The sequence below is a fragment of the Gracilinanus agilis genome, chromosome 2 (genome assembly GCF_016433145.1).
Source record: "Gracilinanus agilis isolate LMUSP501 chromosome 2, AgileGrace, whole genome shotgun sequence".
Taxonomy (NCBI): domain Eukaryota; kingdom Metazoa; phylum Chordata; class Mammalia; order Didelphimorphia; family Didelphidae; genus Gracilinanus; species Gracilinanus agilis.
The window spans coordinates 532,606,837-532,624,212 of NC_058131.1; the positions used below are offsets into that span (position 1 = coordinate 532,606,837).

At 35.9% G+C, this 17,376-nt stretch overlaps 1 protein-coding gene across 1 annotated transcript in view; it reads right to left on the reverse strand.

The window, feature by feature from the left end:
* The window catches only part of SPRED1 (sprouty related EVH1 domain containing 1), a 138,720-nt gene extending 121,639 nt beyond the window's left edge, over positions 1 to 17,081 (reverse strand). The window contains exon 1 of the mRNA XM_044665139.1: positions 16,847 to 17,081. Coding sequence (XP_044521074.1) covers positions 16,847 to 16,878 — 32 coding nt within the window. The 5' untranslated portion in view covers positions 16,879 to 17,081. The remainder of the gene's footprint in view (positions 1 to 16,846) is intronic.
* Between the last annotated feature and the right edge of the window lie 295 nt (positions 17,082 to 17,376).

Sequence of the window (17,376 nt, forward strand, 5' to 3'; positions counted from 1 at the left end):
GGAAGAGGAAGAGGAGGAGGAGGAGGAGGAGGAGGAGAAGAAGAAGAAGAAGTAGGAGGAGGAGGGAGGAGGAGAAGGAGGATGAGGCAAGAATGACAACAATAAGAAGCCAGAACAAAAATTAGGTCTGTCAGGACCCTTGCTGACCTGGTTCTTATCACACACCAAGTTGTCTCCACACCAAGTTGCCTCCTCTCCTTGTACTATTACTTACCCAATATTTTCAGCTTTAGGAATAACCTGAAGCTGTACCAGAATCTCTGGATGTAGTGCTATTTTAAAGCACCTAAGTTCTTCCTTTCCTTTGTAAATAATCAGATATTTTTAGGTTGTATTTTATCCTATAGTGGGCTAATTTGAGGCAGGTTTTAGTATAGTGTGAATGATCACTGAATTTGTAGCCAAGAGAATCTGAACTCAAATATTGGCTAATTATTACCTGTATGATCTATCTACACTGGTCTCAGTTTCCGTAACTGTGGAACTTGGTGCTAGATATATAGTGTCAAATTTTATAATCATAAGCAAAAGTTTTTTACTTCAATTTTATATTTGACTCAAAAGCCTAGTTGTTTGCTTTCAACGTATCACCAAAATTTAATTATTTGAATTTTTCATATTCATACTTCCCTCAATCCTTTTTCTAGGTAATTCTTCCCCAGACACTAGTATTTGGGGATTTCTTACTTCCAAGATATGAGAATAGGGATAAATATGATTAAATCAAACATACTACTATATAATACATCATATACAAAATATATGTGGATATAATTTTATAATCTGACATGTTTCACAACTAAGATAAAAACAATTAACCCCAAAAGTTTTTAAGCTACTGATTTTTTAAACTATTGATTTTTCTCTAGAAGATAGCATCTTAAAAGACCCTGATTATGTTTCACTTGGTCAGACCATTTCTTTGTTACATATATGTCTGCAATTTATATATTTGCCTATAACATTCCATATAGAGAGGAACTTCATTACAATATTCCCCAGCAGCTTCTCTTAGAATTGTTCCTGCATAAGATTTTTTCTTTTATTAATCATTTTCTTGCTATATCACAAGTGAATGAAATACATTATTCAGAAATAAATCATCATTCCTGGAATAATTGGCCCAAATGGTCTCTTTACCAGAGGAAAAAGGCTTATTGAATAAGATAGGACACTAAATCCTTCTCCTCTATTAGAACTAGACTATACCCAAGGAGTGTTCATCTACTTACATGAATAAAATAAATCTTTGGCAGCTTTTGGCAACAAACCTTCACTTACTTGATGCTTCAGTCAATGAACTGCACTTTCTCGAATTTCATTTGACCTTCACATTTTGTGGTAGGTTTGCAGATAGTATTCCCATTTGTAAATTAGGAGGTTTGCCTACAGTTACAATGACCAAGTTCTGGCAGAGCCAGGACTTAAAAATTTCATCCAGATTCCAAGCCCTCTGCTTTACCTATATCATTATGCTTCCTTAACAAGCTTTTTTTAAAAAGAGAGAGAGAAACAAACACAACAGAACTAAAACAAAGTGTCTCAAGTGTTTAATGGCATCTTCGAAGAGGTGATCCCTCTTTCTAATTATAGACTCTACTATCTCTTCTACTTCTTCTAGATTAGCATCTCCCAATTACTAGGAAGGCCAATGACAATAGTTGACAAATTTTTATTAGCTAAGACCTAAAAGCAAAATCGTAATTCTTCTCTATATCTTAATTCTATCACCTCATGCTTCCATTTCCTATCTCCCCAGTTCACTGCATTCCTCTTTTGTCTTCATCTCTACCAGCTACCCACTAATAAAGAAGTCTATAGGAAAGAATTTATATATTTTACCTATGCATAAAATTAGTTTGGGTTCGGAATCTGTAGCATTTAGCTTTATTTCACTTAAATTAGAGGATATTTCCAAAATGAACTGCTAGCCACCCTCTTACAATAAGATCTTGCCCTTAACTTCTAACTTATTTTCCTATAATCAAAAAGTTATTTCCACCCTAGAAACAAAGTTACTTCCTAATCCTGACTCCTTCCTCAAAAATAACTGCTTTACTAAAAGTATCCCACCAGAAGTCAAAGAGCAAACCATAAATAGATTACCAGGAAAAAAAAAGTTCCAGCAGATATTTTTGACAAAGGTTGAGAGAAGGATCCTGCAACAGATGTGGTCCTGGCTTTTCCTGGGAAAGATTTAAGGAGAAGCCTGAGCAAGATGATGGAGGTAGGCATAATACAGCCAATGATGAAGATGGAAATGAGGCCATAGTAATGGTAGGCTATCCACTCATGGAAAGGGTGTTGTTGCTTTGGCTGGGGATAACAATGGCATTTTGAATGTGGCAGTAGAGGAAGAGGCTAACATTGTCACTATTGATGGAAACAGTAACAGATCTAAAGAAATCTGTTGTAAGAAGTGCTAATTGGCAGATAGAAGAAAAGAATTTTCTACTACCTACCTCTTTCCTCTAGGCTACTTTCTGTCATTTCTTCTCTCCCACACTTTCAACTTGCCACAATATAATATTATTGTTTTGTTTGATATATTCTCTTATTTTTAATTTTTAAAGTATCTTTGCCTTAAAAAATAAAAAATTACTAAAACCATTCTGAAGTAAGGTGATTTTCCTTAATCCTTATTCAAATTAACCAAAAAGCTCATGTGGACAGCTCATTCAGATGATCATATAAACCATGGACTGTAATAATCAATTTATAAAAATCTTTTCTTTTAATTACATTATAAATGTCCTAACTTCTCCATTTTCTGCAGACACCAAGGCATGAACCAAATTCTGAGGTTTCCAAAAGAAATCATGCATGGACGGAACACAGCAAGGGGGAGGAGATATGTGCACAAAATTGTATAGCTAATTGAGTCTACCAGGGTTACTTCTGTGAAGTGGTGGAGGATTGGGCTGTGAATAAGCATGGTGAGGTAAGGCTTGGATCAAAGAATTTGATTTGCACACATATGTTATGACATGGATAAATATTCATGTCTTCAAGTCTTGATTCTGAAATGGATATTACATTTAATTTCTCTTCTTCTATTTCCTTACCTACTAAATGTGCCTCAAAGAATAGCAAATAACAAAAATAAATGTCACAGCTGGAAGAGATCTTACATCATCTAAATTCAGGGGTTGTCAACCTTTTGAGGGATAGACATTTCATAACATTATTAAAATAATTTTTGAGATGTGTGTGCACATATTCATTCCTACACTAAAATCTTACACTCCCATCTCTCATTACATTAGTTCTCAAAGATTTTTGTAGAAACAGTGTCCTGGTACCAATCCTCTTTTTATTCTATATGAATCTCTGTTGGTGGCTCCCACGGGTTCAATTATCATCTTTATGAAGATGATTCCTAGATCTGTATATCTAATCCCAGTCTCTTTCCACATCATTAAATGCCTTTTTTAAATATCTCAAAGTAGATGTTCCATCAACATCTCAAACTCAACACATCCAAACAGAACTCATTGCCTTTCCCCTCAAACTTTCTACTCTTCCAGAAACTTCTAGTATTTTGTGGTACACTTGATGTACCACAGTCCTCCCAGTCACCATAGCTCACAATCTGTGTCATCCCCGACTCTATATTCATACTACATATTCAACCTGTAATCAAATCATGTTGACTCTACCATTACAACATCTATCTTGTTCATCTTCCTTTTTCCACTTAGCTACCACCATATTTCAGGTCCCTGTTACTCTTATCTGGTCTTCTGCAGTTATCTTCTAACCGGTCTCCCCACCTCAAGTCTTTCTGCATTCCCATCCATTCTACAATCTACCACTTATATTTACTAAAGAATAATTCCGATGACTCCCTCACCCCAGCCCCCAAGGAATTCCTTTGGCATCCTATGACCTCCAGGAATAACAAACTCCTTATCTGAGATTGAAAGCTCTTCATAACCAACCTGGCTTCTTCCTACCTTTCCAGGTTTCTCAGACTTTACTGACCTATTTGCTGTTCCTCAAACATGAAACTTCATCACCCATTTCTGTGCTTTTCTATTGGACTGGCACTGCCTGGCACTTCATGCCTATAATGTTTTGCTTCTTCTAAATTCCCGTAACACTTGGTTTCCCTGACTGTCTTTAACTTAAATCCCACCAAATTAGGAAATCTTTCCCAGGTCCCCCCCAAGTTGCTAAAGCTTTCTCCTCTAAGACTGTCTTCCATCTACTGAGTGATAGCTTATATTTATCTAGTTTGTTTCCCTACTGCCTCTTTCATTAGAATGTAAGTTCCTTGCGGATTGGGACTGTTTTTTGCCTTTGTATTCCAAGAATTTAGCAAAGGAGTTGACACATGGTTAGATGTTAATAAATCCTTGTTGACAATTAAATTAAGAAGTTTATTAGCAGGTTAGCAAATAAGTTTTTTTTTTTGGGGGGGGGGCGCTTACAGCAACTCAAAGATTTTTCCAGAAAAACATAGTATAATAATCTCTACTGGTGGAGTAAGCAGTCACACAAATCACAATGTGTCAACATCCTTTTCTTCAATTTTTACTAGAAAAAATTTTAATAATGACCCCATGAGTACTGGGTTTTAATTTAACTTGCATTTATTAAGTTCTTACTTAATTGGAGACACAATTTTATTACTTTATTTATTTATACAAGTTAGAAATGACCAAATAAGAATTATTATTTCCAAAAAGACATTTGTTAAAAAGCACAGGTGGCCTAGGAATAGAAGGGAAAGGTCTGATAAGCTTATAGCCTTCCTCTCATTAGCACATTAGTAGCAGTTTAAAAGATATATTAATTGTTCCCTTGGAAAAGCAATAACAATAAGCATTTATTAAGTGCCTACTGTGAAGACAGGAAAAAAGAGCATAGCACATTCTATTGGGAGCATGCCACATATACACAGCTAAGAAAACTTAACTTGGGGAGAGAGGTTGGAGGGTGTGGAAAGGATTCGGAAAAAACCTAATGTAGGGACTATGTTAGGGACTAAGGGGCTACCACTTTAGATGCCAAAGAGTTGAGAGACAATGGTGTGCCCAATGAAGTGAAGATCAGACCTATCCTTTAGGAATATCAACCTGGCAGCTGTTTGAAAGATGAGATGGAGATAGGAAGACACTGAAAGCAAGAAGACCTCTTAGTCTTAATAGAAAGCTATTGTAGGAAGAGATGATGAAGGCATGAACTAGGGTGATAGCTGTGTAAGCAGAGAAAATAGGACAGATGGCAAATGAATGAATATGGAAAATGAGGACGATTCTAAGATTGAAAACTTGGATGAATTAATTGATGGTTTGTTACCTGTCCAAAGTAGCCCATTCCACTTTTGAATATCTGATAGCAAAAGAAGTTTTTCCTGCTATCAAACCTAAAACTACTTATCCACAACTTCAACTTACTGCTCTTAACTGTGCCCTTTGGATAATTTTTCCTTTTATTTTTTCAATTAATAAAAAACAATTTTCTCCCTTCCATTATCCTCCTGCTGAAAAAAGAAAAACAAGAACCCTGTAACAAGTATGCATTCAAACATAACAATTCCCCAGCAAAAAATACATTTCAATTGTAGTCAATCATTTGTCAGCAGGTAGGCAACATGTTTCATAATGGTTCTTCTGGAACCATGGTTAGTCACTGTATTGATAAAAGTTTTGATACTTACAAAAATCTTCTGTCTTTACAATGTTATAGTTACTATATTAATTATTGATTCTTCTCACTTCACTGTCTTATTTCATACATATCAAGAATGCCCATTATCACCTCTTTTATTTAACATTGTACTAGAAACACCAGCAGTAGCAATTAGAGAAGAAAAAGAAACTGAAGGTATTAAACTAGGCAAGGAGGAGACTAAGCTATCACTCTTTGCAGATGATATGATGGTCTACTTAAAAAATCCTAGAGAATCAACTAAAAAACTAGTAGAAATAATCAACAACTTTAGCAAAGTTGCAGGATACAAAATAAATGCACATAAATCATCAGCATTTCTATATATTTCCAACACATCACAGCAGCAAGAGGTAGAAAGAGAAACACCACTAAAATCACCGTAGACAAAATAAAATACTTAGGAATCTATCTACCAAAACAAATACAGGAATTATACGAACATAACTACAAAACACTTTCCAAAAAAGTAAAACTAGATCTAAACAATTGGAAAAACATCGAGTGCTCATGGGTAGGACGAGCTAACATAATAAAAATGAACATTCTACCCAAATTAATTTACTTATTTAGTGCCATACCTATCAAACTTCCAAAAACCTTTTTTACTACATTAGAAAAAACTATAACAAAGTTTATTTGGAAGAACAAAAGATCAAGAATATCAAGGGAAATAATGAAAAAAAAAATGTGAAGGAAGGTGGCTTAGCAGTACCAGATATTAAGCTTAAAGCAGTGGTCATCAAAACAATATGGTACTGGCTAAGAGATAGAAGGGAGGATCAGTGGAATAGACTTGGAGTAAGTGATGTCAGCAAGACAGTGTATAATAAACCCAAAGAGCCCAACTTTTGGGACAAAAATCCACTATTTGACAAAAACTGCTGGGAAAATTGAAGAACAATATGGGAGAGATTAGGTTTAGATCAACATCTCACACTATATACCAAGATAAATTCAGAATGGGTGAAAGACTTAAATATAAAGAAGGAAACTGTAAGTAAATTAGGTGAACACAGAATAGTATACTTGTCAGATCTCTGGGAAAGGAAAGATTTTAAAACCAAACAAGAGTTAGAGAAAATTACAAAATGTAAAATAAATAATTTTGATTACATTAAATTAAAATTTTTTTGTACAAAGAAAAACAATGCAACCAAAATCAGAAGGGAAACAACTGGGAAAAAATCTTTATAACAAAAAATTCTGACAGAAGTCTAATTGCTCAAATATACAAGGAGCAAGATCAATTATATAAAAAATCAAGCCATTCCCCAATTAATAAATGGGCAAGGGACATGAATAGGCAATTTTCAGATAAAGAAATCAAAAGTATCAATAAGCACATGAGAAAGTGTTCTAAATCTCTAATAATTAAAGAAATGCAAATCAAAACAACTCTGTGGTACCACCTCACACCTAGCAGATTGGCTAAAATGATAGCAGGGGAGAGTAATGAATGTTGATGGGGATGTGGCAAAATTGGGACATTAATGCCTTGCTGGTGGAGTTGTGAAATGATCTAACCATTCTGGCTGGCAATTTGGAATTATGCTCAAAGGGCTATAAAAGACTGCCTGCTCTTTGATCCAGCAATACTATTGCTGGGATTGTACCCCAAAGAGATCATAGATAAATAGACTATTTATAGCTGCGCTCTTTGTGGTGGCAAAAAACTGGAAAGCAAGGGTATGCCTTTCAATTGGGGAATGGCTGAACAAATTGTGGTATATGTTGGTGATGGAATACTATTGTGCTCAAAGGAATAATAAACTGGAGGAATTCCATGTGAACTGGAAAGACCTCCAGGAATTGATGCAGAGTGAAACGGAGCAGAGCCAGAAGGACATTGTACACAGAGACTGATATACTGTGGTAAAATTGAATGTAAAGGATGTCTGTACTAGCAGCAATGCAATGACCCAAGACAATTCTGAGGGATTTATGGAAAGGAACACTACCCACATTCAGAGGAAGAACTACAGGAGTAGAAACACAGAAGAAAAACAACTGCTTGGACACTTGGGTTGATGAGGACATGATTGGGGATGTAGACCTGAAAAGACCACACCCATGTAACTATCAATAATGTGCAAATAAGTATTGACTGACCACACATATTAAAACCAGTGGAAATGCTACAGAGGAGGGGGTGAGGGGTGAAGGGGGTGAAGGGGAAAGTAAAAACATGACTTATGTAACCATGGAAAATTTTTCTAAAAATAAAAAATTATTAAAAAAAATGTTTCACAAGAAGAAATTTGGGAAGGTATAGCCAGACAGCAGTTTATCTAGAAAATATTGTCAAGTTTTAGTACCCTGTAAGCTCAACAGAGTGATAAATAATGTAACCAAAAAAGCTCATGCAATTTACAGGATTCAGAAGCAAAGTAGTGTCCAAGAAGACACTGATAGTTCTTTTGTACTTTGTTCTCATCATGCCGCATTTAGTATGTTCTGTTAGTTATAGGCACATTTTTAGAAGACTTGTAATAAGGTGAAAGTCAAAACACTAATGATTTCAAGAGGTTAGAAGAATGAACTGGGGATATTTAGCCTAGAATAGATTAAACTTTTCGAGGGACCAATGTCTTCAAGCATTTAAAGGGCTTTCATGTAGAATAAGAATTAGCCTAATTCTGGTTGGTAAAAGTAAAAACAACTGGTAGAAGGTACAAAGTAAGCTTGAGTTAAAATTTTTTAATTATGTTTTCAAAAAATGTAATGGGCTTCCTCTGAAGATAATAGGTTCTCCAAATACAAAGTCATGAGTAAATGTTCCTGATAACCATTTATAAGGTATATTATATATAGTATGGATTCTTATCCAAGTATAGGTTGAAACAGATATGCTCTGAGGCCCTGTGAAAAGAAATCAGGAGGTATGATATTTAATGTATTAATGCAAAATGCCTGGCAGAAAGAATTTCTTAAAATCTTCACATGAAAATTTTCTTCAGCTAGTCTTACTAATTCAGAAACAGAGATGATATATGAAACATACACTTCAGATATCCAAAGCAAAACATAGCTTGTATGACAGGCACATAAGAAAATTATTTTCTTTTAGATTCAATCTTTCTCAAGTTAGCTCCTAGGCCAGGAAATCAATGTTTTATTACATGAATTCATTTTTTAGAAACACAACTGTGTTTTACATGATTTCATGTGTGTTGCTGATAGTATGCTGCCTATTTTCTCAAAGGGTAGAAGAGAATAGAAGGAGAAAAAGAATTTGAACTCAAAATATAAAAATCCAAAAAACCCAACTTTAAAAATAAACAGGGGGCGGGGCAGCTGGGTGGCTTAGTGGATTTAGAGCCAAGCCTAGGGAGAAGAGGTCCTAGGTTCAAATCTGGCTCCAGACTCTTCCTAGCTGTGTGACTCTGGGCAAATTCCTTAACCTCCACTGCCTATCCCTTACCACTCTTCTGACTTGGAACCAATACACAATATTGCTTCTAAGATGAGGGGTAAAGGTTATAAAAATAAACATAACTCTAGTTAGACTGTAAGTCTCTCTTCCTTAGCCCATGATCTTGAGATTAAAGGCTATAATATCTCTGTTTGGATATCTAGCACGTAATAAGGAGCCTTCTGCATGGTGTGTGCTAAAATGAATAGCTTTATGTTCCCACAATTATAAGGAAAGGAAAACAATTCAAGGGGTACCAAAAAAAGCATCTTATTAATTTTTTTTAAACCCTTACCTTCTGTCTTGGAGTCAGTACTGTGTATTGGCTCCAAGGCAGAAGAGTGGTAAGGGTAGGCAAAAAGGTGACTTGCCCAGGATCACACAGCTAGGAAGTGTCTGAAGCCAGATTTGAACCTAGGACCTCCAGTATCTAGGCCTGGCTCTCAATCCACTGAGCTACCCAGCTGTCCTCTCTTATTAAATTTTAAATGAAAGTATGATATAGAAAGGAATGCCAAATTTAGGAGTATTGGATTCAAATGTCATTTCCAACACTTCCTGGATTTCTCCATAGAAGAGTTCTTCATTCTAAGCTTTAGTTTCCTCATTTTAAAAATACAATTAATGCTTGTTCTATCAACCCTCACAGGACTTTTGTGGAAAAGATTTTATAAACTTTAAAGCACAACATTAATATATTATTATTATTATTACAATTTAGTTCTAGTATAAGTGATATGCACTGATTCAATGAAGTAATAAAGTAAAATGTAGTAGAAAAAGTTCATGTCTAGCTATCATGCTTGATTTTTAAAACATTAAATGCACAACTCTTACTGGATAGATTATTATGAATTGTGAAGACCAACTGCAATTCATAAAAAGAAAAACTAAAAAAAAATTATGATTGTTTTAATTGGTAGCAACAAATGAAATATGGGAGCTGGTTTTATGTTAATATATTCTTCTCAACTGCTCAAGTTGGTATTTACAACTAACAGCTCTTCTTGCTCATTTATATTCAGTTCTTATTCATCTACTTTCAAGCCAATAGCAATATTCATAATGCTGGATAGCTCTCTATTTTAACATATAACTAATGCAATATATACACACATGCTGTTAAGTCCAAAAGACCAGGCCTCAAAACCCCAAACTTTAATTTTCATTATAAACCTTAATTTCCCCCATATTTAGCTCATCCCTTAACTTCAAATTATTTATTCAATCAAATTACATTTCTGCTTGTCTTAAATTTGCCTAAATGCCTGAGCAATTAAAGGAGCAAATGCATCCATCAATCAAACATTCATTAAAACCCACTCTGTGTTAAGCACTGCTAGATGCCAGGGATACAAAGAAAAATGAAATAGTCCCTATCCATTAGGAACTCATGTATAAGGAAAACAAAATGTAAAGGGATAGGAGAATAGGGAGAAAAGAGTGGAAAACTGTACATTAAAAATAGCAGGCAGGCCATTTTGTATAGTATTAGAGAATAATGGGAAAAAAAGCTAGGAAAGGTAGAATGGAGCCAGACTCACTAAAGATTTTAAATAACAAGTAGACAAGTCTAGCTTAACCTTAGAATAGGAGTTCTTAACCTTTTCTGTATCATGGACCCCTCTGACAATCTAGGAAAACCTACGGATTCCTCAGAATAATGTTTTAAATAAGTAAAAGGAATGCTAAATTTCAGTTATAGATCAGTAAAAATTAAGATGTCATTATTTTACATCCAAGTTCATAGATCCTTGAAACAATCCCTCTTGGGGATCCACAGACTTTAGGTTAAGAATCCCAGATCCAGGAGCAGACAGGTGGCTCAGTGGATTGAGAGCCAGGCCTAGAGATGGGAGGTCCTGGTTTCAAATCTAGCCTCAGACACTTCCTAGCTATATGACCCATGGCAAATAATTTAATCCCCATAGTCTAGGGGTTCAGTGTATTGATACTAGGCAGGAAGATAAGAATTTTACAAACAAACAAACAAACAAACAAAAAACCACCCTGCCCTAGAGACATTGGGAGAAACTGAAGGGGAAGGAAATTGGCATTTATATATCACCACTTTGTGCCAGGTACAGTGCTAAGTGATTTATACATATTATCTCTTGCTTCTCCCAACAGTCCTATAAGGCAAGTACTGTTATCATCCCCTTTTTACAGTTGATGAAAATGAAGCAAACAGGTCAAGAGATTTACCCAGGATCACGCTGCTATCAGAGTCCTCATTTGAACTCAGATCTTCCTGACTCCAGGCCCAGAGCTCTATTCATTGTACCACCTAGCTGCTATCTCTAGAGACCTGTGCTTTAAGACTATCATTTGGGCAAGTGTATAGGTGATGAATTGGAGAAAGGAAATATGAGGCAGGGAAATCAATTAAAAGATATTGCACATAAAATTTATTAGTGCCCAGCACTAAGTAAGTTTATTATAAAAATATATATTGTCTCTTCATTTAAGATAGTTAAAATTAATCATCTTTAAAATAATATGTATAAATACTCTATTTCTCCTTATACCACTTACTGATCATACCATAACTAGTATATGAAGGTAATCTAGTCTTTTAAGGTTTACAAAGTGCTTTCCTTAAAACAGGTCTCCTGAAGTATGTAGAGTAAGCACTATTAATCTCAATTTATAGATGAGGAAATTGAAGCTCAGAGACTGACAAAATGATTTGCCCATTCATAGTAATAGATCTAAGAAGCACCAGGGCCAGGATCTGATCCCAGTTTTCTTAAATGTAAGTTTCTTGATCCTCCCAAATCACTCCATAATCTACCAAATGGCCAAAATAACAAGGAATTGTCGATGACAAAGGAGCATGTTTTATACCATTTGAGCTGTGCATGCTTAAAGGGTTAGGGGCTCAGTGAGCAATACAGAACCACTTACTTTTCAGTTCTAATACTGTATTATCATAGGGACTAGAATTTCCTTCCACAATCCTAAACTGAAGAAAGCTTAAACAAATTTCAAGTCTATCAAGAGCAGAATCAAAACATTGATACTTTCCCCCTGGCTTTTATTTTTTGTTACCAAAAATTAGTAGCCTTTAAATTTCAAACCTATTAACCTCCCTTCTCAGAGTAGTCTGATGCATCAAGTACTTCTAATTTGCCTATCTACCTGCAATATCCTATAAATGGAGGCAGGAAAAAGAAGTATCAGAGTCTTAAAAGTGAAAAAACTGAGTCTTTAGATATAGTTGTCAATTTATTATATAAAGTTTGGGCTTACTACAAGAAGAAGGCAAAGCAAGACCTAAGCATATTTAATCACTTTTTGCCACAGTCCAAAGGTGTCAAGTACACACTATATTACAATTTCACCTGACAGATGGTTGGGGGGAGGAGGGAGGGCAGAGCAGGGCAGGATGCTAGTTATTTTTGATCATTAAAAGGATAGTCATTGTAGAAACTCCATTATTGATAAAAGAAATCTTTACAGAAGCAAACCCCAAATATAAATCATTTTTGGTTAAATTGCCAAGGTGATGTTTCTTTAAATTATTTTTTAAGTTAAATAAAAGTCTTTTTTAGACATCTATTTCCCTATCCAGGGGTAAGGAAGTAACCATGTTTTCTAGCACAAATGCTACCTAATACAACAATAGGATCCATCAACTAAATTTGGGGCTTTGATATTAAGCCTTTTATTTATTTTAAATACAAACTAATTTGAACAAAGAAAACAGAATTGTATTAATTTTTAAAATATACCTCACAATAAACTAGAAAAATATAAAACCAAGTTAAATTAGCATTAATTTGATGACAATTTATCATTAAATACTCCCCAGAGATTAGTTATTCTTCAAATCCTCTAAAGAATGCATTTTTAGTTGCATAAAATACACAATCACACAAGGACAATGGAATATAGACCTAAAAGGAACTTTTGAGGTCATTCAGGCCAACCTCCTCATAAAAGGGATGAGGAAATTGAGGCCCAGAAAAGTCATGAAACTTTCATAAGGTCATTCAGTTATTAAATGGCAGAGCTAGAATTCAAACCCAGGTCCTCGGAATCCAAATCTAGGATTTTCTTTCCAAAGCACAATAATGCCTCAAGTAAAAAGTTTGCTTTAGAAAGCTGTTTGGACTAGACTATCAAGTATGTTATGTTGAGAAACAATGCTATTAATCAATGGCAAATAATGTATTATAAAATTTCTATAGAATTTCTTTTATCAAAGAAAACCTAGGACTTGCAAAACTACATTGCTCCTGGCTATGATATATCTAATAATCTAATGCTTAATATTCCAGCTAATTAAAAAAAATCTATTCTATGAGCACCAAACTGCCAAAGACAGGAAAATGTATCATAGCCAATGTCAAAACTTAAATATTACCTACCATAATTTAATCAAGAAATAAAAATGGAATTTTCTAAATGAATTAGAAAATGTAATTTTACTTTTGAATATTAATTTAAATATTTTCTTTAAAATATTAATCAATTTGTAATTTTATAGGCGGGCAGATTTTTCTAGTCTAGTACCTGAGCTTTAACCTTGATTCAGAAAAATTACCATGTTTTTTTCCATAGCAATCATTTACACACACTATTTATAAGCTTCTAGTTATTCATTAAGGGAGATGAATTTTAGGGGAAATTACAGCAAGACACTAAATTTGCCATAAGAAATGTAGTTTTCATTCTTATTTTCCCAACATAACCTTTTTCCTTCAAATTTGTCTTGCTATTAACACAATGAATGCCTTGAATACGAAGTAAATATTCAGTAACTAATAATATTTTAAATGACCAATCCTTTTCTAAAAATACAACTCCAATATCAGGAGGAAACTAAAAGAATTGCAAAATGAGGCCTTGACTACAGCCTAGCACTATTCTTACTAGAAAAGCTTAATAGTTTTCAAATGATAGTTATTCCCACCCCATCTTGTTAAGATGAGATCTGGGCAAAAAGGGTAAAAAAATCTCTAAGTGTATAATTCCCTATCATAAATAAATCTTTGGCCTTGTTGGTTAAATATCTATTAAAGTTCCCCCAAATAATGAAATGAAAGGCAATGGGCTATTTTTCTTTCTTTCTTTTTTTTTTTTTAAACAAAAAGAGCAAGGCCTTAAAAATTGTCTTTTATGCCTAATCATTTTCTTTGGGTCGTGCAAAACATTATGCTCTATCATTCAGTCATTTAAATAAGGTCTTTAAAATAAAAAACAATCTAAAACTTTTCAATGACATTACTTGAGTGAAAAGGTATATTTGAGAAACCTGAACATCACATTTAACTTATTCACTGCCACTCAGTGTTAATGTCTAAGGGAAAAGAGATGTAATTGAAGCATATTATCCTTTTTCTAAAGTAAAGTCTCCATATTTAGTATCAAGATAAAGTGCATTTTTCTCATTTTAATATGGAAAGATTTAATATGGAAGAATAAATGTTATTTCTGTCCTATTATTTAGCATCAATATTAAATTGTTCTAATGAATAATCCATTAGTTATATATCTAGCCAAGTCTGCAAAATGTAGAATTTTAACATGTCTTAATACATATAGCCTAACTTCTAAATATTCTTCTATTACATGACTTAAATATTTTTGAATATTTAACATTAAATATTTCACACTTAAATATCTCAGGTCAAAAAATGTCTAATTATTTTAAATTCGGAATACTTCAAATATTGAAATAAGATTAATACGATCAACAGATTAATACAATAAAATTTGTGCTTTCCACTAGTCAGGGAAAAGCCTAAAAAGAATTCTTATTTTCATTACTGGAGATACATTAACGTAAATCCAATTCCATAATTTGGTTTCTTGTTGGTTACTGCCAAAAGGGCAATATTTTTTTTTTCATCAAAAAATATGGCTTTGGTTAAGTACTCTTTCCCATTCCCTAAAAATAAAATTCAATTCGATGTTCCAGTCTAAATTGTTTATGTAGAGACCCTCCAATATAAAACAAAAACAAACCAAAAAAACCACATTGGGTAAAACTAAATGGTTTTCTTCCAGAAGCATTCCCTGAAAAAGATCTTTTGAGTCTCTCTCCAAACAGGTCTAATCTGCTGAAGGCTGAGAGACAGTGCACTGCACTGTGAATGGACAGCCAGGTATTTTATGAATGGAGTAGATCACGTGATGCCAGCACCTCCCCGAACTGATATTTCCCACATAACTGTGTCAACATGCAGTGAACAGGGATGGTTGTTTTTTTGTGCATTTTTAAAAAATTGACCTAAAACTTCAAATTCTCTTTACTTCTTCAATTCGGATATTTTCTTGGAGACACACAATCCAGTGAGCTCATATATCTTTCCTTGACAAATGATTTCAGAATGTCCAAGGTGGTGGTGGTTTAATTACTTTTTATGAATGAAGATTGTGCTATGCAAATAAGAGCGATTCACAAAAAGAGACGAAGAGAACATGGCGGCGACTTCTGCTTCTTGGCTGCACTGACACTGCAGCAGTCCACCTTCTACACCCGCTAAGCAGAAGCGTGAGCTTTTTTTTTTTTTCCAACAGACTGCTGCTTGCTCTTTCTCAAGCTATTTCTTGCTTTACAGGCCTGAAGGTTTTTTTTTTTTTTAAGAGCTTGTGAACCCTCTCTTTAAGGTTTGTGCTGAGGAATGCATATTTTATTTAAAGGAATTTGTCTTAATGACAATTATCCCACCCTAAGATTCCTTCCGCCTGAAGACAAAACAAAAATTGAACTTTTAAAAACATAGATAAAAAGTGAACTTTTAAAATTAAGTAAGAAAAATATGATAAAATCTCGCAGTTTTCAGTCCCTAATTAAAAAAAGGAAAATATTTATCCATCTATCTATATGTTCACTGCCTCACCAAATCTCCATTTATCAGTTGTTAAAAGATTTAAATGTCAAAAAATACTACTTTGGCAAACAGAATAAGTGACCAAATAAGTACAGCCTTAACCCACGATAGCTTGTAAAGAAAAGTTAATGAATGAGATCATCGACATGTTCAGCAGTGTAAATATTGTTAAACCATTCGTGCTTCCTTTTAGGTCTGCTGACAAGAATGTCCTGAAGGGATACCATTCAAAGAAAAATAATCCTGGAGTTGTTCTCATTGATAATTATAAAAATTTAAGACGAAATAGCCGAAATAGATACCTTCCCGTTTTCTCTTTATTCTTACTTCATTCTAAAATTGTTTAGCATCCTTTCCCACTCCCATTAAAAAAAAAAAAAAAGTACCTTATAGGTAAATCTTAAAGGAAAAAAGGTGGTGGGGGGGGGGGGGGGCTTAGTCTGTATTTACAGTTACTGACTCATCCAATTAAGATTCAGGAGCAGTTTGCAGCAGGATGGTGCTCCCACACATGAGTTTCCATGTGAAATAGCTATAAAGAGAAAAGGATGAATGTTCTAGGTGTGTGCGTGTCGGTGTGCTTGGAGGGGGGAGTGAGGAAACAGAACAGGGTCCTTCCTTGCACTTCTACCTCACCTAGCAAAGCATCCCAACGCGTGCATTCAGATTGAGGTTGGGGGGGGGGGACCCTTACCCTTTGGAGTCTAAACAGCTTCCCCCTCCCCCCAAAAGGAAACCAATTCAAAGCAAAGGGATGGGGGTGGGGTGAGGGGAATGTCCTTCCCCTTCCCCTAAAACCAATCCAATCTCCCCAACACGCTCTCCCCCCAGCCCCACACACTTTGGGGGGTGCAGGTGGGCAGGCAACCTTGATTCGGGTGCCTTGGGCCAGGAGCTGAAGGGGTTCACTTACTCGTGGTCAGAAGTCGCCGTCTCCTCGCTCATTTTTCCCTCACCGTGTTCTGATCTGGAGATGGAGGAGTAGCAGCAGCAGCGGCAACGGCGGCGGCAGGAGGCGGAGCAGCAGCAGCGGTGGCGGCGGCAGCACCGAGGGGCCGGAGGCAGTGGCGGCCGGGGGGGCGCGGGAGGAGCGGGTCAGGGACCTCACCATGGTGGACACCTCCCCCGGAGCGGTCCCCCCCTCTTCCCCTCCCAGGAACCCCGGCCGCCCCGCGGGGGGGCGACGGCGGTGGCAGCCACAATCTCGGCGGTGTCGGGTGCCGACCTCGCTGTCCGCTGCCCGCTGCCCGCTCCCGGACACAGAGAGGTGGCTGCTCCTCGGCGGCGGCGCGAGCCTGGTTCAGGCACGCGGGCTGCCAAACCCGGACTCCGCGCGACAGCGGCGAGCCCACCCCACCATCGCCCGCCTTTCCTGGCGGCGTTGGCGACTTCGCTCCTCCGGGGGCTGCAGGGCAGGTCGGGGCAGAGCAGCCAGAGTCCCCG